This window comes from Gobio gobio (genome assembly GCF_949357685.1).
Source record: "Gobio gobio genome assembly, chromosome: 11".
NCBI lineage: Eukaryota > Metazoa > Chordata > Actinopteri > Cypriniformes > Gobionidae > Gobio > Gobio gobio.
In genome coordinates this window covers 11,961,801-11,984,152 of record NC_137104.1, presented here as the reverse complement: position 1 = coordinate 11,984,152, position 22,352 = coordinate 11,961,801, and the positions used below count along the sequence as shown (strand labels likewise).

Sequence of the window (22,352 nt, the reverse complement as noted above, 5' to 3'; positions counted from 1 at the left end):
ATTTTAGTACTTCCATCAGTGAAACTACTACAGCCTGTAAAACATTTAAATAAATATCAGTAAATAATGGTAATATAAATAATATAAGAAAGTTAAATATTAGTAAAAAAAAAAAAAAAAGTTTTATAGCCTATTTCCCCACAGAGAGGCGTCATATGCCGCTTTGCGCTGAAAGGGATGTGGGACACGAGCAGGAAAGAGAGCATCGATTTTCTAATATCTTCATGTTTTCTTCTGATGTTCCAAAACTGACACTTGTAGTAAAAGATGTGAAGAACGAATGTATCTTCCGCAGGGTCAAGAACTTTAGTCTTTGTTTGATTATGCACTGCGAGAGAAAGCAAAACCAAAAATCTCTGGTGTGTGTGAAATGTGCAATACACATAAAACTTGACGCACCTTATGTCTAATAACAAGCACAAACTGTGTTAAATAGAATTTGAAGTAAAATGTATCTTTCCTACATCGAATATACTCCTAATTAAAAGCAAACAAAATGAAGAAACGTTTACAATCCGCTGTGAGCGATGTAAATGAAGATTTGGGAATTTTGTCCAGTAGAATAAAATGGAGTAAGCCTATTGTTAAATTCGTGCTACACTCGTGTCATAATATTCACGTAAAAATTTTTTTTTGGGGCCGACCACCGCCGGTGCTACTCTGCTACCGCGGTGGCGTTCTACAACTGCGGTGATGCGGTTGTCATGTTTACCGGCACAGCCCTAGTTTTATATTTTTAACATTGTATCATTGCAAACCAACAAAAGCATTCTAATGTGTTAGCATAAGGTGTTTATTATCACTGTATCAAGGTGATGACTTCAAGATTCATCATACTAACAGATATGAGTAATGGTATATCTAAATATATTATTATCCGTGCTGTTATAGGCCCTATTCATTAAAAAAACAATTTGGTTTTTGCTAGTTAATTTTCATGGAACTTGGAAATGGAAATGGATGCATTTCTTAATTCTGTGGAACACGAGAAGATAAAAAAAAAATGTTTGAACCTCAGTGTTCTTAAATTAGTTTGGCTGGGGAAAAAAAATTATAATGTTAATTTTTGGGTGAATACCAAATACTTGTAGGGCCCACTCTATAGGCACCAGAGAAACAAGCATGCAGCCATCTTTAGAATTGTGTCTTTGAAAAAATTCAACGAATGATATGTAACTATATAAATAGTTGCATTATTATGTTTTGGACCCCGCAGAGCTGTCAGTATTAATCTGGAGTGTTTGTTGGAGAGGAGACGGTTTTAAATGTTAGCTCAAGCTCCCTACGTGGAGCCTCATCTTCACAGACAGCGGAGATAAGGGTGGCTCTCTTTAGTTTCGTTTCACATACCCGTAATAACTTCACCTCTCCACTGTTTCCTCTCATCATCGTCTTTATCAAACGCCTGCCTGACGCTTATCTACTGTCTGGAGCTGAGAGTGGCCCCTACACGGCGAAATGCCACAGCGGTGCGTGTGTGTGCGAGAAAGAGAGACGTAGACGCTGGAAGTGTAATGGAATATTTCATGGTGTGCTGGGTTCTGAATCTGTTAAAAGTAGAAAATGTTATTTTTTTTTATGTGTGTGAGGTTGTGTTTTGATGTGTAATATTTGTTGCTTGCCTGAAATCAACCTGTTTTTTTTGTAACGCACTTTACAAACATGTTAGTCAATCAGATGTTCACAGGTTTGTGTACGCCTTTGGATTCGTACACGTTAGTCCGTGCGTATGTGCGTGTGTGTGCTAACAGACAGAGCTGCCCAACTTGTCCTTGTCTTATCTTATCTCCCGCCTTGCTGCGGTTTTATCTGCCACAGCTGTGTGAGTCTCTGGAGGACCTGCAGAATGTCAATGGCCAGCTGAGGACCGAGGGCCAAGCCATATGGAACATGATGGGGGGGATCCTTGGACAGGTATGGCTTACCTTCAACCGCCTCATTCTTTCTCTCCCCTGTCCCTCTTCATTCCGTCTCTCTCCGCCCCATCCCATCCTTGATCCAGCTGTACGCCTCATCTATCACAGCTCCAGTGAGCTTACATCCCGCCCTGATACAAACTGCTTGCTCTGATCAGGCTGGGATGCTTTAAAGGGCCCATATTTTACACTTTCATTGCATTATTTTTTTACTGAATCCCGATTTTAATATTATTCAAGGTTTCTTACAACAATCAATGTCATTTTTTTTCTTCGTTTTTCCATAACCATTTTCCACCTTCTCAATGACCTTTAGATTAAAGTAACCTTAAATGTTTCAATATTTTTTACAGCCTTAAATTTTGTAAAATAAATGTAAGTACCTTATATAGAATAAAATATAAAATATAGGATTAAGAAGTCTTGAATATTGTTTGGTGAGGTTTTTGGTACACTCCATTTGAATGTCTGTTTAAACATTAGTTGACTTATTTGTCACTTTTCACTTTTTTTTATAACTTTATCATGTTTCCTGCACATTTTAAGCTACACTACTGTTAAAAAGTTATCTTTTTGTTCAGGACACGTTAAATTGATCAAAAGTTACAGTAAAGACTTTTAGATTGTTACAAAAAATATATATTTCAAATAAATGCTGTTATTTTTAACTTTTTATTTATCCAAGAGTATTGAAAAAAAAGTATTTTCACAAAAATATTAAGCAGTTTTTCCAACATTGATAATAAGAAGAAATGTTTTTGAGCAGCTAATCAGCATATTAGAATGATTTCTGAAGGATCATGTGACACTGAAGGCTGGAGTAATGATGCTGAAAATTCATCACAGGAATAAATTACATTTTAAAATGTATTAAAATAATATATACAATTTTTTTTAATAGTATTTCACAATATTTTCTTTCAAAGCAAAAAATCTTTGAATGGTAGAGCATTTTAGAACAATGAATATCATCAAAAGACTTTTTTTTTTTACCTTTATTGTCACAATTGACCGTTCGCAAAGACCCGCCCCTTTTAGTTATTGTTGCTATGTCCGACAAACCGCGCTCACACCACACATCATGTTCTCACGCAGTGCAAAACACATCACAGAGCAAAGAGGATACTGACAGACAGGACAGAGACCGGACAGGGCAAAGTCTCATCTCTAAAATGTTGTCCTTTTTTTGAAGAAATGTAAACAATAAATACCATTTTGTGGCTCTTTAATGTGTGGTGACATTTCTAGTTAATTTATAGTATCAAATAAACATGAATGAACTTCAGAAGGAATGTTGTTTCAACCACGGAAAGACGTCAGTACACACCGTTTTTTAAGTTCAAGTCCACCGACGTTAATCTACAAACTCTCTTGATTGCTTTGTCGGACAAAATGGCGGATTCGACGGATGGCGGTTATGAATGGTCAGATCGCCTGTCAATCAAAATCCAGGCGAAGGGTGAATTCATAAAGCTATGTTTACATGTTGAAACCTAAAAAACAATAATTGTAATATTTGAATCTTTGTTACATTGCAAAATTGGTTTTAAAAGGTCTTACCGCACTTTTCTTTCCCTTAACGTGATAACAGCTTCCCTGAAACAACCTTTGTAATGACTGGCTAATGTTTTAACTTGAACTACTGGCATAGTGCACACAAAGCATAACTTTTTGTGGCTTAGTTTCCATAAACGGCCATTAATGGCTGTAAATTTGCACATTATATGTCTGCGTGGTAAATCACACTCTTTTTTTGAAAGCTTTATTATGCAGTACAGCTTATTAACGTTTAGTTAATAAACTGTGAAGGAAATTGAGTCAACATCTCTTTGGCTCTTGGACATCTTTCACAGTTTTGGTCTACGGAGCAGACGCTTTGGGTGCTCAGACGCATCACGTGGATCTAGCAGTTGGAGCGTATTGTTGGCAAAATTCGTCTTTGACTTCACAGTGGAAAGAGTGTAAAGAGAGAAAATCTTCTCCCTGGATTTTTTGCACCTGGGTAATGAGCTGTGATTGAAAGAAATCTAGATTGTAGGCAGCACCCCACTGGGTAGACAGCGTTGAGGTAATTCTCTTCGCTGTAATGGGCCTCCTGTTTGCGAAATTCTTTCATTTGCGCTAACTGATTGACCTGTCATTGGCCATGCACTCAGCCCTGACTCTGTAGCTAAAAGCCGCCAACTTATCCCCTGCTCACTATGGCAACCACATCACCAAGGTGCGTCGCCATGGGTGACGGTCACTTAATGAGTGCGAAAATGTGAAGGTCTGAAATGTTCTGTAGATCTCTCTTTTTGTCTAAATAACAGTCTGTACTTAGAATGCCATTTAGCAGGATATGCCCCGAAACAAAAATGTCATTGGCAACAGCAACCGTAAAAGGAATTGTAAGGATTCTGGGTTTCGAAATGTTTGTAAAGTTTGTCTGAAAAGTTTATCCTCTTTGTTGGAGCTAAACGTTTGTCAATTTCATACATCGTGAATGTGGAGAATTAGCGTTGGCTAGGCTACAAGGCCGCACAAAGGATGAAAGGTTGTCACTTAGGAGGTATCGCTAGTCCTCTATGTTTTGTCACCCTTTTAATCACTATGATACACCCAGGAAGAGTGATTTTGATGAGATGCCTCCCCAGAATGAATATGAGAGGCCACACTTCCCTGTGATAACCTAAAACCGCAACAATCAGAACTGCAGCTCACGTCGTTATCTCGCTTCTGATACAGCGACAAAACATTTAAAAGGCGCCCCATTTGCATGCACCCATGCGCACTTGTTTAAAACTTAATTTGCGTTGAATAACCGGTTACCCGGCTTAGAGAGTGTGTAAGATGGTTAATTAAAAGGATCTCTTAAAATGTCCTCTCGACAGATAAATGCTGCAATAATGGAGCGAGGAGGTAGAAGGAGGCGAGGAGAGCCGAGTGGTCTGGAAAAGAGTGAGCCAGTGAATCTGCAATGATGGTCATAAATCACATAATTAGAAAACGCACGCCGCTTAAGTAGCAACATCAGTCAAGGCGCCCCGCTCCTTTGTGTCATCTATCTACTACATTTTCGTTCCCTATCAGTCATTGGTGTCTGCACATAACCCTCAAATTATTGATGTTCTCAGGAGGTGGTCTCATCTTTCGTGCCACCTTGGGTGAGTGAGAACTCACACTAGTGCACTTTGAAAGGAGGCATGAATGTGTCTTTGATAGCTTATCAACTTTGCGAGGTCTATTCGCACCAAGGATGAATTTGTTGCCATAAAAAAAATGATCTTCAAAATTTCACGTCGAGTCTGGAATCATTTTATGTAGACAACTTTTTTTCAGAAATTGACAAATTCTGCTTTGGACATGAAAAAATAGGGGACTGATATGAAGCGTTTTCATGGTTATTAACATTGTAACGAGTTTTCATTTTCAAATATTCTTTAAAAATATATATACTGTACATTTGTAACCCATAATGTACATTTATAACTCAATGCTTCGTATTGTATTACCTTAAAGCCCCTCTGAAGTGTCTTGAAACGCGCAGCATTATTCAATATGTTGACGTAATTTCCACTGAAACAGGAACATATTGAACAGCTCCTCTCCTTTTTAAAGGGGTCATGAATTGAGAAATCAACTTTTCATCCAGCCTTTGATATATAAAAGTTAATCGTGATATAAGAATATCCTGTAAGTTTCGGAGCTGAAAACTTCCTTGTTAGCAAAAGGAAACCTTTAATAGACACCAGGCCCAACAAACGCTCGATTTCAGAATGTGCCAGGCTGTGACATCATCGTGCAGTGAAATACCGCCTCTGCTGAAGAAGATCAACGCCTACTTCATCACTGCCTGTTTAGCCCCGCCCACCGATTCACGCATGTAACATAGGCCTAGTGTTAAACCAGATCGAGCTACCAAGCAATAAACATGCCGTTGAGGATTACAAAATATTGTGCAGTGCCAGGGCTCGACAGTAATGCAAAATGTAAGTAACTGTGTTAATTCTAATGGCTGATCATGCCACGATCTAAACATAATGCCATAGATCTTAATATAATGCCATAGATCTAAATGTAATGCAACACTTTTCACGATTAGTTAACCATGAGAGCTGTAATAGTAAAAAAAAAAAAACTTGCTAAAAGAGAGAGTAATACTATTTCAAATGGAAAGACGTTAGCCAATCACAGCAGTGGGAGTTTTCACTGAAGTCTCACAGCACACACACCCCTTAAAACTGAGCATTAAGAGCAAAGGCTAAAATCAGGGTAGGAAAAATGCCTTTTTTTTTAAATTGTGACAATTTTTGATGTAAAAAGCATTTTAACATTATAAGTGCACCCCAGGAAACCCATACAGTAATAAAACAACGCAGTTCATGACCCCTTTAAAATTAGCCAATAGAGTTTTGTTGATACAACAGCTCGGCCAGAGCCTCTGAGCTCAGTAAAGCTGGTGTTTCCTCTTAATCTTCTCCATATCGCTTTAAAATAAAGCATTCCTTGCAGAATTCAAATAGGTCTGATGTGTTTTCTGGTCTGCGCCGACTCGCGCATATGATCCGCTCTGTGCTATCGAGTTTCTGGACCGGAGCAGACTGTGTGCATGCCTAGGTGATTCATGTGACACTAACATGAAACCAGACTTCATCTGCCCCAATGGAAATCATATTTATTATCATATTTGTCTGAAACGTTGCCTATCCCCTATAAAGTGCACTATGTGCCATTCACCATGTAGAACATAGTAAATGTGTGAACAAGTGACCGATTTCAACTGCAGCTTCAGCGTCTATTTATAATGTAAGGGCACTTTAGATTCTACAGAGCATTTGATTGGACGGGGAATCTGATGAGAAGCTGGAGTGCAGAATGATGTCATCAAAATCATTGATCCATATTGGCGCAAATGAGAGACTGTACGTTTTGAATGTTTGAATCTTCAAAAATGTGAATTTTGTCATTGTTTTGGAGCACACTAGCTTATAGATAACAGTAAGGCTAACATATTTATACTAAAACCCAAAAAACTTCGCTTTTGATTTAATGGGGACGTTAGATTACAAAAAACTAGTTATTGCTGCTTTGTAATACAATAGCTGAGGAAGTTACTACAAAATTTCTGTTGAATCAACTGACCAGCATAATCAATATAGGCAAAAAGCAAACATTATAAACATTACATTTCACCTGGAACTGTGAAATGATAAATCGTTGTGCAAAATTATTTGCAACGATTTTATACAATTTGTCCTTTAGTTACATCTTAACACATGCTTCAACAATCAAATCGAACATCGTCTGAATGATTCATACACAAATCAGACTGATGTGGTTATTGAGGTGAACAAGCTGTTATTTGCGAACAAGTTCTTCCACAGTTTTGGATGTTCTTATTTAAAGCCAGTTAAACTCTGAAGTTGTTGGCACATCAACAACAAACAAATCTGTGCTTCTTTAAGAATGATCAATCCGAAATATTGTAGTGAAAGTTGTGTTTTTTATTCAGAAGTCAAATATTCTGAACTTTTTCAGAAAATGACAAATTTTCAGCAGTCGACTTGAAAACGATCGGTGCAAATTATTTGCTAAATTGTATTCTTTGTGTCCTTCAGTTGCACCATAATGCATGCTTCAACAATGATAATGAATCGATCAAAACTCCACAAATCACTGAATGATTCATACACAAATCAAACGGATCTGGTTCTTGATATGACGTGAAGATTAAGCTGTTATTTACTATATGTACTTATCTAATGTCAAGTAAACTTTCGTCTCACAGAGCGCAAAGTTGTTGGCACAAAAAAAACTTCACAACAACAAAAGAACTAGCACAACAACAAAAAAGCCCTACTTCTCTATGAACAGTGAGCATGATATTTTGTTGTGAATGTTTTATCAGGACGTCAAATATTTCATTCAGATGAACTTCAATATTAAGCTGTGGACTCGAATGTGAATTTGACAAATTACAGACAAGGAAAACATTAATCACTAAGTTATTCCACTTTATTAGATGTTGTTCTCTTATTGCGGTTTGTGTTTAGTCATGTTTTAGAAATTGCTTGTTTTTGTTAAATGAACTATTTTATGTGGACGCCATGTGCTGAAACGTCATTGTGGACTCCCCAAGCAGGTCCACCCCTTTTGGAAATTTTGTGAGCTATATGACCCCTCTCAGGGTACCGTTGGGATTCTCCACAATCACTGCAAGACAGCAAAGTCTGTCGGGCTCCCTCAGCAGATGGCCAACCGCCTGTTCGGGCTGTTCTGTGAGGCTTTTTTTTATTTCTCTTTTTCTTTTTTTTTTTGTTTGTTTTGTTCTTAGTCAAACACCTTTCTTCTCCACATAATATTCCCACTGAAATTATGTGGATAGGAGTAACTGGCCACAGTAATCCAGAGTTTGCAGGATGTAAAACCTGGCATGTCCACGCTTATTTCTCCGGCCTGTTATAATCCCGGCGGTGCAGTGGAGAGGGACCGTCACCATGGGCACACTGAACGGAGCACGTTCAGATTAGAAAGGCTCTAGAGAGAAGCTGCTCTGTTGTTGCTGTGAGACCGGTTTCTACTAGATAATTTTTCTAATTAACCTGGACAGAAAAGATGCAGAACAGATGTATAGACAGAAAATAGGAAAAGTTGTTTTTCTTTCTTTCCTGGCCACTGTCCTCTCTCCAAACCCCATCCACAAGTCTTCTCTGCTTCCCCTAGGGTGCTTTCGCACTAGCACTTTTGGTGCACACCCGGGTTCAATTGACGTCAGAGTTCGGTTCGTTTGGATGATGTGAACGCGGTCTTCCGAACTCAGGTGCGCATCTGCGAACCGTACCCAAGTCCGCGTAAAAATGGTGGTCTGGGGTTCGGTTCATGTGAACTCCGGTATGGTTCGCTGCTGATGTGAACGCAGTCGTACTAAATCGCGGAAGTGAACCGCTATTAATGACGTATGATTTGATGAAAATGTGTGTTTGTGTGTGTTTCACTCAATTTCCTGCCGAGCGTGACTGACATACTGCAAGCAGAAAGCTGTAGATCTTATTTCTGCTTGTCTTCAGCCTTCTTTAGAGCATTTGCAGTACATTTGCGGCAGATAGATGCAAGTGCCATTACGTACTGAAGCTTTGTAAACAAAACCAACGGTTCAAAAATATAAAAGTCAGGTGAGCAACGCTATGCATTTTGCCGCATTCACGCTCGCTGTTGTTACTAAGCAACCGGGTAAACAGCTGCTGCTTTGATGACACAAACGCACCCCGGTTCGGACCAAATAATATAATATGAACACAGTCCAGCGGGGGCAGGGGGAGGGGGGAGCAATCGAACTCTGGTTTGGTTCAGGCAATCGAACCAAATGTAAAAGCACCCTAAAAGTAACTTTCTAGAGAAACTACTAATAGAACTCATTTTTTTGTGCGTCAGCCTAGTATTGCTTATTTGCTTTGCAGAATAAAAGACACAGTCACTCTACCGGTGTCTGTAAGTTCTAGCTCATGCTTTTTTTCATTTCCCTTTAAAAATAAAGACAAAATTGAAATAGTTTTCAGTGTACTTACAAGAATGTCAAGTGACCTTGTTTGGCCAAAAAAATAAAGGTAAAAAAACTATTCTTGGTTTAAAAAAAAGAGTATGTTTGCATTTGCACTATTAGAGGAGTAGCAGTGTGATACATCATAGCCATGATGGAAGCTATTAGGAAGGTTATATATAAAAGAAACAAGAGAAAAACAGGCATAAATTGAGTTATTTCTTTACCAAGAACAGCATCAAACAGAAATGCAAAAATAATTCCCAAATGGTCCGCCAGCTTCCATTGCCACAAATCCATCATTTATTGAATACACGGTGTATATATTTTTGCAAAAACAATTTTGAGAACCAATGTTTCACTCTAAAATATTTCATTGCATTTCATTTAAAATTAACTTATTAGTGGCGCTTGAGGACGTGAATGAGACCTCAAGTTGTGTGTTAAATGAGGAGAGAGGTGTGCTGGTACTTTTTTCTATTTGATCTACTTAGTTTTCACATGGCAGACACTAAAACAGTCTGGTATATCCAATAGAACTTCATTGAAGGATATCTAGTTACCAGATTATCATACTGGAGCTGCCCCCCCACCCCCCAGAACACCATAAAAGTCATGTTGAACACTGATAGCACTACCCTAACAAACAGTCATCACCAGTGTTGGGGTAACGTAACAGTGTTACGTAATAATATTACTTTTTCCAAGTAACTAGTAATATATATATATATAGTAATATTTCGCATAATAAACGCATTACTTTTCAAATTTACAACAAAATATCTGAGTTACTTTTTCACATTTATTTGACTGACAGCTCTCCTGCCCTCATGTTGAGAAAAATAAGTGCAGAGGCGTTGTGTGTAAACATGATGGTTATTGTAGTTCTAGACTAAGTGTGAGCATTTAGTTATCTCACTTGCACAATAAAGATTCTGTACTCCTCAAAATGAATAAAATCAGTCAAATACAAAATCAGAATACTGTGCAAACCTCCGATAATTAAATGTTAAATAAAACAACTATTTTTATGCATTTAATCGTTATAACCTTTATATTTAATTTATAACCTTTATATTTAATGTGTTGCTGCTGACCTTGATGAAAATTACTAGATTTTTTGTTTTTATTGGTAAAACTTTTTTCTCCTGCATCCTATTCTACCATTATCCAGAATGGCAGTACAGCAGAGCTGCGCCCTCTACTGTTCATGCATGAATTTGCATTTTTACCTCAGCCTGGGGCTTATTATTTGAATTTTGGTATGAAGAGGTCTTTTCAAAAATATAACTTTTTTGTTATAAAAAAACAACAAAAACAAGCCCAGCCCGGGTGAGAAAAAGTAACGCAAAAGTAACGTAACGCATTACTTTTCAAAGTAACTTTCCCCAACACTGGTCATCACATTATCGTTAAAAAATGATCTTAAGAGTAACTTTCTTAAGTTGTGATGGTCTAGTTTATTATGATGCCTGTTTGTTTGTTTCTTGAATAATTTGATGTGTCTTTGAAATGTGGTTTAATTTCATTGCTCTGCTTTATTTGCAGAAATTGAACTCTCCTGCTGTTCTTAAAGCTCCCAAAGAGAGAAAGCCAAGCAAGAAAGAGGGTGGATCACCAGGGAAGTCGTCAAACCTCCCAACTATGCTCTACAGGTTAGCGTGCAGCTGATACAGGATGCCAGCAGTTCATTTATGACACCTGGACAGTGTTTTATTGTAATTTCATTTTTAAACGTTGATCTAGAGCAGGGTTTTTCAAACTTTTAGATGCCCTGGACCCCCAAATATAAACATCCTTGTGTGAGGGACCCCCATCCTGAAATTTAAAAGACACCAGTCTTTTAAAAACTCCCAATTAATACACTATTATTATATATCTTACATTAGTTTCTATTAAGTTATTTTATTATATCGCTTTTCTACACACTATAATAATGCACTGTTAAATTTTATCATTTATTTATATTAATCAATTTTTGTATTCATTTATTTATTTTAATCTCATTTATACATTTTAATGTTATTATTTCATATTTAATTTAACATTTTATCACTTATTTATTTATTTATTGTAATGTTATATGACATTTCTTAAATGTTTGCACATTTATTTAAGCTAATTTATTTACTTATTTTTATTATATTCAAATGTTTACAGTTTTACTCTTGGCTTTTCCACATATATTTATTTAAATTTGAGCATTTTTTTTAAACATTATCATATGGTAATTTAACATTCAACATTTATTTATTTAATCTAATATATTTGTTTACTTAATTTTTTGTTCTCTAGATTTTTAAGCAAATTTATAAATAAGAAATTAATTAAATTGATAAAGCAAATTTATTAATTACATTTTTTTTTTTTTATTTACGTTTGGTCATATGTTAATTTAATAACGTATTTATTTTTATTGTAATCTAAAAATGTGTTTACATTTTTCATGGTTTTTCTCTAGAATTTTCCACGGACCCCCTGTCACTCCTTTGCGCCCCCCTGGGGGTCCCTGGACCCCAGTTTTAATACCTTTGACCTAGAGAACATAAATTATTATGCAGTGAAAGAGAGAAAAAGTGTGAAATGGTGTCTTTGCTTTGATGTGGTTGTGTGCTGAAATAAGAAACAGCTTCATGTTCTGTGCAGCTGTGGGATCTGTAAGAAAAACCAAGACCAGCATCTTTTACTGCTATGTGACACCTGTAAGCTGCATTACCATCTGGGCTGCCTGGACCCGCCTCTCACACGCATGCCGAAGAAGACCAAAAACAGCTACTGGTGAGAACAGGACTGGGAGAGGGAATTAAAAAATGTGATTTTAGGCTGTGTTCACACTTGGCAGGTTTGGTTTGATTAAAATGAACTGGTGCGATTGCTCTGTTAGTGCGGTCTGTTTGAATAAGTGTGAACGCTACCATCCGAAACCTGAAAAGACAGAGACTCCTGAAAAGATGGGTCTCGCTCCACTTTCAAACAAACAAAGCTTGACTGAAATATGAACGCACGACATGTAAACTCACCAAAAATAGGACATGATGTTACAAGATGTGACCCTAAAAAGGACAGAATGCTTAAGCATACCTGTTTTTTCTTGTCATAGTCGAGATGTTGCCTATCACAGTTCGGTACAAGCATCAATCCGTGTCTCCTTGCGGCAGATCTTTGTTTGTGTGTGACGGAGGGATTCCTGCCAGTCTTTTATACATTTTATAAGCTCCTCGCAAGTTGTCAGCTACATCATATACCATCACATACAGAAAGCTCATTTAGCCCAGCACACTGCATTGTTTCAAAATATACGTCATAAAAGCCGGTTGTTTTTTCTTCAGTGTAAAAAATTATAGTGTGAACCTTAAGCGAACCAGGACTAAATGTATTATTTAAATTTTTTTCGTCTGTACCAAAAGAACCAAGAGAACCGAACTACGAGTGTGAGCACACCCTTAAATTCCCTTAACTCGTATAAGAACAGCCAATAATTAATAATGGCTAATAAATGGAGAGTCTGTCTGTTTTTAAATCTTCACGAGTGCGGCACTTAGGTGTTCTTGTTGACCAGTCTTTAAAATTGGACACACATTTAATCCGTAATCAGATCCAGTTTCTATCAACTTCATCTACTGTCTAAAATCAAAGACTTTCTCGCTCCCAAAACTCTAGAAATGGCTGTTTGTGCGTTTGTTACTTCTCGGCTAGATTACTGTTACTCTTTATATTGCGGCATATCTAATCAAATTGCTTGCCTTCAGTTTGTCCAAAACGCTTCACAAGTGTCATAAACATGAACATATCACTCCAATTCTTAGATCTCTACACTGGTTGCCGGTTCGTCAGAGAATAGATTCTCCTCTTTGTATATAAATCTCTACATAACCTAGCTCCTGTTTACCTCTCTGAGCTTCTTCATCCCTACTCTCCATCCAGAAGCCTAAGATCCTGCAACCAGGGTCTGCTGGTAGTCCCTCACTTTAGACTCAGGCAAAGAGAGGAGCGTACATTTGCGGTGGCAGGGCCAAGACTTTGGAACACCCTGCCTTTTGAGATTAGAACGGCTAATGTTTGCTTTCAAGTCTCTTTTAAAAACGTACCTGTTTTCTTTAGTGAATTGAAATTGTTGTTGTTTTTTTCCTGTCTGTTGGTAATTTATAGTCGTGTTTCCACCGTGGGAACTTTCCCCGGGAACTTGGGACTTTGGGGTGGTACTCTGTGTGTTTTGACCACAGGAACCGGGGTCTAAATAAAGTTCCAGGTAAAGATTTCCCCCTCAAAATAGCCCTGCTTGCGAGGTTGTACTTTTTCAAAGTTCAGGAACTTTCGGGGGTGGGACTTGGGCACTGAACATGCTAATGGTTCAGCTCACGCAGCATTTTATTTCAACCTTAAAGTCTGTTGCGGTGCGTGCAGTAAGAGTTGTTTGCTATTTAAATCAACAATGGTGTTTAAAAAATACGATTGATTATCCGACTACTAGGTTCAAGCTTTATTAAGCTTATATGCGGAAGACAAAATCCAGTGGGCTCTGGAAAGTCACACGCAGTCCTATGTCACCGGACTAATCTTATTTTAGACCGCGACGCAGACAGCAGCAGGTCTGGGGGAAAAAAGAGTTCCTGGGACAAATTGTTCTGGGTAATTTTGGTGGAAACGGGGCTTATATCTGAGCTTCGATTTCTGGTTGTGGTCTTCCTGTTTAATGGTAACTGTTGCTCTTATTTTTATCGTTTTATGCATGTTATATTTTCTTTTAATCTTGTTCTCCTGTAAAGCACTTTGGTCAGCATAGTTGCTATTGTAAATGTGCTATATAAATAAAATGAACTTGAACATAATTCTAAAACTGTAAAATTTTAAATAAGTAAATAAAAACTATCAAAATAAAATACTTACTAAAAAAGATATTTAGAAAATATTTAATTACTTACCTGTGACCATTAGCCAACAGGAGAAATTAATTTAAGACAATTATTAAAAAATAAACTTATTAAAAATCATGGGCCATACATCAAGTAAATATTTTAGGTCTAAGGAGTTTGCCTTAAAAACGCTTGGAATCCCTGCTCTGGAGGAAACCAATAAACTGTAAAACTATGACGATTCACTTTTTTTTTTTCTAGGGCTGTCAATTGATACATTTTTTTAATCAAATTACATGATAAATCAATTTGATGTATGGGTCAGGGAGCACTTACGAAGATGCACTTTCAAATTCAAGTTTAGGGTTTCATAAAGTCCCTCCATGTTTACTTTCGTAAGGTTACACTGTCACTTATGTGGAGCTCCACAGTTGCATGCGTGAGCGTTTCTGTGTTTTGTTTATTTGTCAAACTGAGCCCAATGCTTTCGCTGCTGATTCGAGTAATTCATTTAATCCATGAATAAGAAAGCGTGATGTCGTTCCGCTCTGCTGGATGGAAATTAGAAAGCATTCGAAAGATAAAATTGTGTGGGGGGCCAACTCGTACCTAATTACTGGCAACTGCCTGCCCCTGAGACAGTAATACTGTATAATCAAAAAGCTTTTGCTCGCACTAAAGAATTTGACTATTCCTTCAATTTATATATTGTTTGTGCGAGATACTTAACATCCCTTTTGTTAGAATGAATATGACGCATCTGCTTCCAGTGGAAAAACATTGGCATGCACCTTGAAAGCCACTCTCTCGTCTCAAAGATTTCTCCATACTGAGAAATCAATAAGGTCAAATGAAAGCAAAAGAATACCCTACTCCTTTATCACTCTCTCTCTCTCTCTCTCTCTTTCTATCTCTCGCTCATCCTTTTCCAGGCAGTGTTCTGAGTGCGACCAGGCCAGCAGTGACGAGGCTGACATCGCCATGGAGACGCTACCGGATGGAACCAAAAGGTCTAGGAGGCAGATCAAGGGACCAATCAAATTCATCCCTCAAGAAATGAGCCCAGAGCCCAAGAAGCTTCAAGTGAGAGGGACTGTGAGTACGAGCATATCATGAGTTCACTGATGATGAACGTGTGTGTGTGTGTGTGTGTGTGTGTGTGTGTGTGTGTGTGTGTGTGTGTGTGTGTGTGTGTGTGTGTGTGTGTGTGTGTGTGTGTGTGTGTTAAAGAGCCAATACTTGAAATACCACTTTTTACAATAGCACAAATCTACTGGTGCCAAATCTGGCTGGGTTTCACAGATTTCCACTATTTCCAATAAAGAAAAAGATGGTTTTCTAACCAGAGACCACTAATGCTTCACATTATCAGTTTTCAACATCTATTAAGTGAAAACATGGCCTAGTTCTGATAGAGACTGGAAAATGGGAATTACTTGGCTCAAGGGACTCTGTCTATTAGTTCATTTTAAGCTTTGTCTCACTCTTCCTGATTGGCTGTTTAACTCTAACGGTTGTCTTAGGTGGAAGAGTCATTCATTGACTTAGAATTGATTCTTTGCTCCTCGTGTAAAATAGATAATTGACCTGGTCTCTTGAGCTTTCACAGAGGTTATCTGTGAAAGTCACAAAAGCTAGCCTTGTTGATTACTTGGAAATGGACAACCTAAACACTATATCATCTTTAACTGTTTTATAAAATCACCTTGAAACTGATACAGCCATAATTAAGCCATCATTAACTGGGCTCGACATTAACGCGGGTCCGCTTGTCCGGGACAAGTGGATTTTTTGAAGGAGCAACTGAAAAATAATTTGACTTGCCCGACCGGACAAGTGATTAAAACGTCAAAAACTAAACAAATATCTAGGGAATCACCAAAATGCAAGAATGATTTTGTATTCATTTAGTGTAAGTGGCGATCGATAGTTGATAATAATATATAATGTATAATGTACTGACGGTAACAAGGTTGCGCTGTTGACACTCACGCAGACTCTCGAGGAGAAATCAAAACGAATCAGCCCTGCTCAAACAGAGAAACTCAGTTAATATACTGTGGTAAAAATTCAAAATGTGGAGTTTTTATATTTATAACATATGATACAGTTAAGCAACATCCCATGAGCAAGATGCCCATGCTGTTTTCCTGAATACCATCACGATTGAAAATGTGACACTGATATGACAGTTCCATAAACAATTAATTAACATTAAGTCACTTACATTTTAGATGCAATATTGACTGTTTTTCTTCTATTTCAGCAGCGAAAAAAGTTCCAAACAAAGATCACAGCAGAACCATAACGCATCTCACAGCAACAGTGTGTTACTGAATGATTCAGCGTTTTGAATGAATCGGTTGAATCAAAGATTCATAAACGACCGCCTAATTCTTGAATGAATCAGCCGTTTGACCGAATCGACTCAATGACTCGCTCATTAAGACGGTCACCTGCCACCACCCCTTCTTTCCAACTTTTCTTATTTGTATTTCCAACAAATATTTCCAACAATCTCATAAAATTATTTAATGCAGTTGTAATTTTTCAGTATAAATTATTTAATTTGATTGGTAACAGCCCTATAGTGTCTTAATCTAGTTTAATTTAAATTTAAAAATATAAAAATAAAGCTGAAGCATAGCCTATATTTAATAAGATTAAGAAAAAATGTCCTTTTATAAAAAGTATTACAAATATGCAGATTTAAAATATGCCAAAGCTGATTGAACACTGGTGAGAATATTGCTTCAGAATAAATTACACACACACACACACACACACACACACACACACACACACACACACACACACACACACACACACAAAAGTAATAAAATAAAAAAATTTCGGACAAGCAAATCTTTTACTCGGACAAGTGAATGACAGATTTCGTTAACAGGCTTAATGTCGAGCCCTGAGTAAAAACCCCTTTGGAACTACTCCTTAGCATTTCAGTTTTATTAGAACATTAGCATTTAGAATTGGTTCCAATACTTAATGAGCTGCCTTGCTGCCTACTCCCTACAAAGGCAGCAGCCTTCAAAGATAGCACCCTATCCTCAGTGACTGATTTGGAACACTCTAGCACAAATAGTGCTACGCCTTGACTTAAGGTTAGTGTTGGCATTTTTTGTGAGGCTAGCAATAGCGAGCTAGCTTTGAAAGCATAAGATCCCACCGTCCCTTCAGAGCGTTTCCAAAGCCACGTCTCCTTTAAAACACATGAATGCGCACACAGCAGGGAGCAAACAAAAGCTTCCAGAGATACGGCGTTAAACTACCTAATGTCTCAAAAGCACATAACATTACAATGACCTGTACCCCCTGACTGCTACAGATTCATTACGGCGTTGATAGTGTTGCCATTGAAAAGCATAAATTCGAGTATAACGTGATGGGTTTCCATTTCTTCCAAATTACAATAGTTATGGTGTGAACGTGGTATAAGCTCATTGTTTTGGTTCAGGAGGAACTGTAAAAGGTGGTTACTGTTGAGAGCTTGTGACTGCCATCTGTCTAACTCTGCATAGCGTGAAACGCGCTGATGACGTGCAACATCTGTGCGAGCAGGGTGCGCAGAGGGAATCAAAATATATACCTTGACAGGCAGGTAGGACATTATATCATTGCATTCGGCCCTGTCAATCATCTTGTCACAGTTAAAATCCTCCACATTTAATTTAATTCAGAGAGAAATGTAGTAGCGTGTTGATCTGCCAGACGTGGGTCTTTCATGGGACTCTCCTCATGTTTTTGTAATTTAAATATAATGATGAATTTGAGTTAAGTTAAGCCAAAGTTAAGTTAATGGCCAAACGTATCATTACAAAGATTTGATTGTTGTTATGACCCTGGAAGTAATTGAAACTTCACAACTTTATTGTCCAACTCAAGGCCAGAAAATAAACGGTGACATAATCGATTATGGCCCTTTGCCGCATCGATGCTGAATCGTGCATGCCCCGCATTGCGATGCATCACTGAATCGATTATTGTTGACACCACTAGTCGTCACATTTACGTTATATTATATTTTTGGCGAAGTCTAGTCATTTCAATAAGAATGCGACTGGGAATGTTGCTTGAGAGCGGAAGATTTTCAAATTGGAAGAGTTCAAATTGGTCTTCCGGATTCGCCACTTTGACTAACAGAAAGCTGTTTAGTTTGAAAGTGATTCCTGTGTGAGCTTTGCTTCATACAACACTACACTATTGACAATAAACAATGGACCTTTTTTGCCAAAAGTGTAGCTTGCCTATAATTCCTTAAAATGGTACCTTTGTATGCAGCTCACTATGTTTTGGAACGGAGCGATTATTTTATTGTCTGTTAAATGATCAGACTGGTGCACACACTACTTCTAACTGTAGAAGCTAAGCAATGCATTGAAGTGTGAGGGTAGCTGTGTGTGTGTGTGTGTGTGTGTGTGTGTGTTTTCTCAGACTTGAGATAGGGCTTGTCTTTCAGGCTCTCCATGGCTTCCACTTATCACTGTCCAGCATTCTCTTATCCTGCGATAGTGCTCCGGCAGCCCGGCTCCCTTAAGGAAGACAAAAGATATCCATCGGAGAAACGACAAGCTCTCCAGCCCTCCTTCATTTTGTCTTTTTCAACCTTTTGTTTTAAAGATTAGTCAATAAACCTCGCCCTGCCAGTTTTTTAACCGAATTAGAAAGTAAAGTAAAGCCATTTTATATGGCTTCTGCAGCACTGCAGCCGCTCGTCTTGGTTGATGGCTGTCAAAATAGCTCACACGAAGGTAAAAGGAATGACTTCCGGACGTTGTTTTTATTTGCTGTATTTACGTGTGTGAGTGTGTGCTTGCGTATGCCAGGCAGGGTTAATGTGTTTTCCCTTTAGTCTCTGAGACGCGTGCCCAGAAGTGAGGCAAAGGCTTCACCGGAGAGCAGCTGGATTAAAAGGCTTTTATTTTTCTCTCTCTTCTGTAGCTCCGGCTAAACTCCACCAGAGAAAGATACTTCATTGCAGAATTTATCTTCACTTGCACTTCAGAGTGTGGCAGCAGCTGAAAGGAGCCCTGCTTTGCATTTTTAATGCCCTTAACCAGCCAGTGAGGTGGTGGCAAGCCTTTGTAAAGCTGTGTTCTGATTTATCACGGCTAGCTAATCAACCCCCCACCATTCCTTCCATTCCAGGAGTCAGTGGTGTCCGGCTTCACTAATGTGCCACACTTTTCTGTGGCCACTGAACACCGGCCCTCCTGCACAACTGAAATGGCATTCTCATGACTGGTGCACACTGAGATTTTGTTGACTTTATTGGACTTGAAAACATTTCTGTGTCATTCGATAGACTGATGGGTCACTTTTCATCATACTTAGGTTTTTCAAGAATTAAACTATGACTCAGGACATGAATGATACCTCGTATTGTGCAGTTTGTGGAGGAGATATGTGCTATTACCAGTGTTGGGGAGTCACTAGTTACATGTAACAACATTACATCATTTAATTACAAAATAAATGTAACTGTAATCCATTACAGCTTTTGAATTTTTTTGTATTAAATTAGTTACTTATGAAAATAAGTCCACCCAGTGGACAAATCTCTCTATTAGTTTGTCCCGTTTCAACTTGCAAAATAGCTATTTAACTACTAACCCACAATGATTGGTCATTGAGTCTAAACAAAGTCGAAAAAAAACCTATATACTGTAATTGAGGGTTTGTGCGATATCTAGAGACCAGAATATCATAGACCCTTAAGGCCCGTTCACACCAAGAACAATGTCAAAATTTTATTGCCAAAAGTTTTGGGACATCTGCCTTTAAATGCACATGAACTTTATTGACATCCCATTATTAATCCGTAGGGTTTAATATGGAGTTGGCCCACCCTTTGCAGCTATAACAGCTTCAACTCTTTTGGGAAGGCTTTCCACAAGGTTGGACTGATGTTGGATGAGAAGGCCTGGCTCGCAGTCTCCGCTCTAGTTCATCCCAAAGGTGTTCTATCGGGTTGAGGTCAGAACTCTGTGCAGGCCAGTCAAGTTCCTCCACACCAAACTCGCTCATCCATGTCTTTATGGACCTTGCTTTGTGCACTGGTGCGGTCATGTTAGAACACAAAGTTGGGAGCATGAAATTGTCCAAAATGTTTTGGTATGCTAAAGCATTAATAGTTCCTTTCACTGGAACAAAGGGGCCAAGCCCAACCCCTGAAAAACAACCTCACACAATAATCCACAAAACTTTACACTTGGCACAATGCAGTCAGGCAAGAAACGTTCTCCTGGCAACCGCCAAACCCAGACTCATCCATCGGATTTCCAGACAGAGGAGCGTGATTCGTCACTCTAGAGAACACATCTCCACTAGTCTAGAGTCCTGTGGCGGTATGCTTTACACCACTGCATCCGACGCTTTGCATTGCACTTTGTAGCGTCTTAGGGTTACATATATATTTAAATTGAAAATTAGCTCAATAGGGAATTGTGGGTGTTAATATTTAGGGATTTATGATTAATCATAACGCGTTATAATCTAATCACAAATCTCCAAAATCACCCAAAAGGGGGATACCTAACCTCGGCATTTAAGGCAATATACAATATATATATGGTTAACAACAATTTAATGCAATTAACTACAGATATATCTATATTAAATAATCACAGAATAACCTCTAGGGAGTTGATTCAAAATTCCTCTCCGTTCTGTTTAAAGAACGAGCTGTAATTCTTTATCCACTCACTAGGTCTATTCTTCCTACCCACTTTTCGGGAAGTTTATCCCTCTGGCCACAAAGGACAAACTTTCCGAGTTATGGTATTAATTAAGGCATTCAACGATGCTCATAAGAGCTCGTAGCTTAGATCTGACATTAAAGGGACTCGTGTTCTGTGAGCAAAACAATGACAATCAAAACGTGGATATCATGGTTTTAATAAAGGTTAATACTACGATTACATATGACTAAATAAAGAATACATGTATTTACAGAATAGTGGAAAGAGGAGAAGGGAAAGGATGAGGAGGAGGGATGAGGAGAAGGGAAAGGAAGAAGGGTTTGATCGTGTCCGATCCGACACCTTCCCGAACATAACCACTAGAGCCAGCAAGAACCATATCACCTTAACCAGGGGTACAATCTTAAAACGCATCTAAATTTCGATAGAATTGATGCTTGCATGTTTTCTTTGTGTTGTGTAAAGCGAGATGCGTGCGTTGGCGTTTCTCAGTGTTCGTGCGCTGAAGCGTTCTCTCCGTTTGGTTTTTCCGGAGCTTAGTTGGTCCGCGGGAGTTTTAAAGGTGTTTGGGAAGGGAGCGTCTTGGAAGGGAAAGTTCATCTCGTCCAAGCTAGGTTCCTCGGTCTGATGGAGCGCGCCGCTGGCTGTTGTAGTGGAGCGCGTCGATCCTCAAAGGAAACAACAGCTTGGCTAGACCGCGCCGCCTCGCAGGTCGAAGCCCGCGAGCTGCGCTGATGAGATGGGAGGAAAAGGAAATTTGTCTCGTCGGGGTCCTTGCAAGTTGACTGAGCCCAGAAATGCTAGTGTTACTGTCTTTTGAAGTCCATTAAACTACGCCCACTTTCCCTGCGGCGACCAATCGTTGGTGTGAATTTCAGGCGGGAGAGAGTTTCTTTGTTCGGACTTTATTAATCAATGGAATGTTCTTGCTGGAAGCCAGAACTAGTAAAGTTTCACTCCAAAAGGACTAAAACATACTAGCGGTACATCTCATAATCATATACTTTGTACCATTGACTAAGACAAAGAAAAAGGAACTTTTAGACATCAAACATGCCTTGGTTGACAGACCTCTAGGCAGTGCATCTTCTATACAGAGCAATTTTGAGCGTTTAAGATAGCTCTTACATCACGCAAACATAAGAAATATGGGGATTATGCATATACTTAAGAAATCATCATTTATGTAATTTCTGGGATAGTTTAATTAAAGGCTAAATAGAGAGGAATGCTTGTGTGTGTGTGTGTTAGGGTCACCCCCCCGGCCGTGAGTTTTGTGTCCTGGCTGATTAGAATCTGATTGAAGCTCAGAAAGGGCCATCATAGTATCTTCTGGTCACACTCTAGC

At 38.5% G+C, this 22,352-nt stretch overlaps 1 protein-coding gene across 2 annotated transcripts in view; it reads left to right on the top strand.

Annotated features, from left to right (window-relative positions):
- phf14 (PHD finger protein 14) overlaps window positions 1-22,352 on the top strand; it is a 153,845-nt gene that overhangs the window by 35,394 nt on the left and 96,099 nt on the right. For both annotated transcript variants that reach the window (XM_079829377.1, XM_079829378.1), the window contains exons 11-14: window positions 1,819-1,914; window positions 10,984-11,090; window positions 12,082-12,213; window positions 15,221-15,383. In XM_079829377.1, the coding sequence (XP_079685503.1) occupies window positions 1,819-1,914; window positions 10,984-11,090; window positions 12,082-12,213; window positions 15,221-15,383 (498 nt within the window). The remainder of the gene's footprint in view (window positions 1-1,818; window positions 1,915-10,983; window positions 11,091-12,081; window positions 12,214-15,220; window positions 15,384-22,352) is intronic.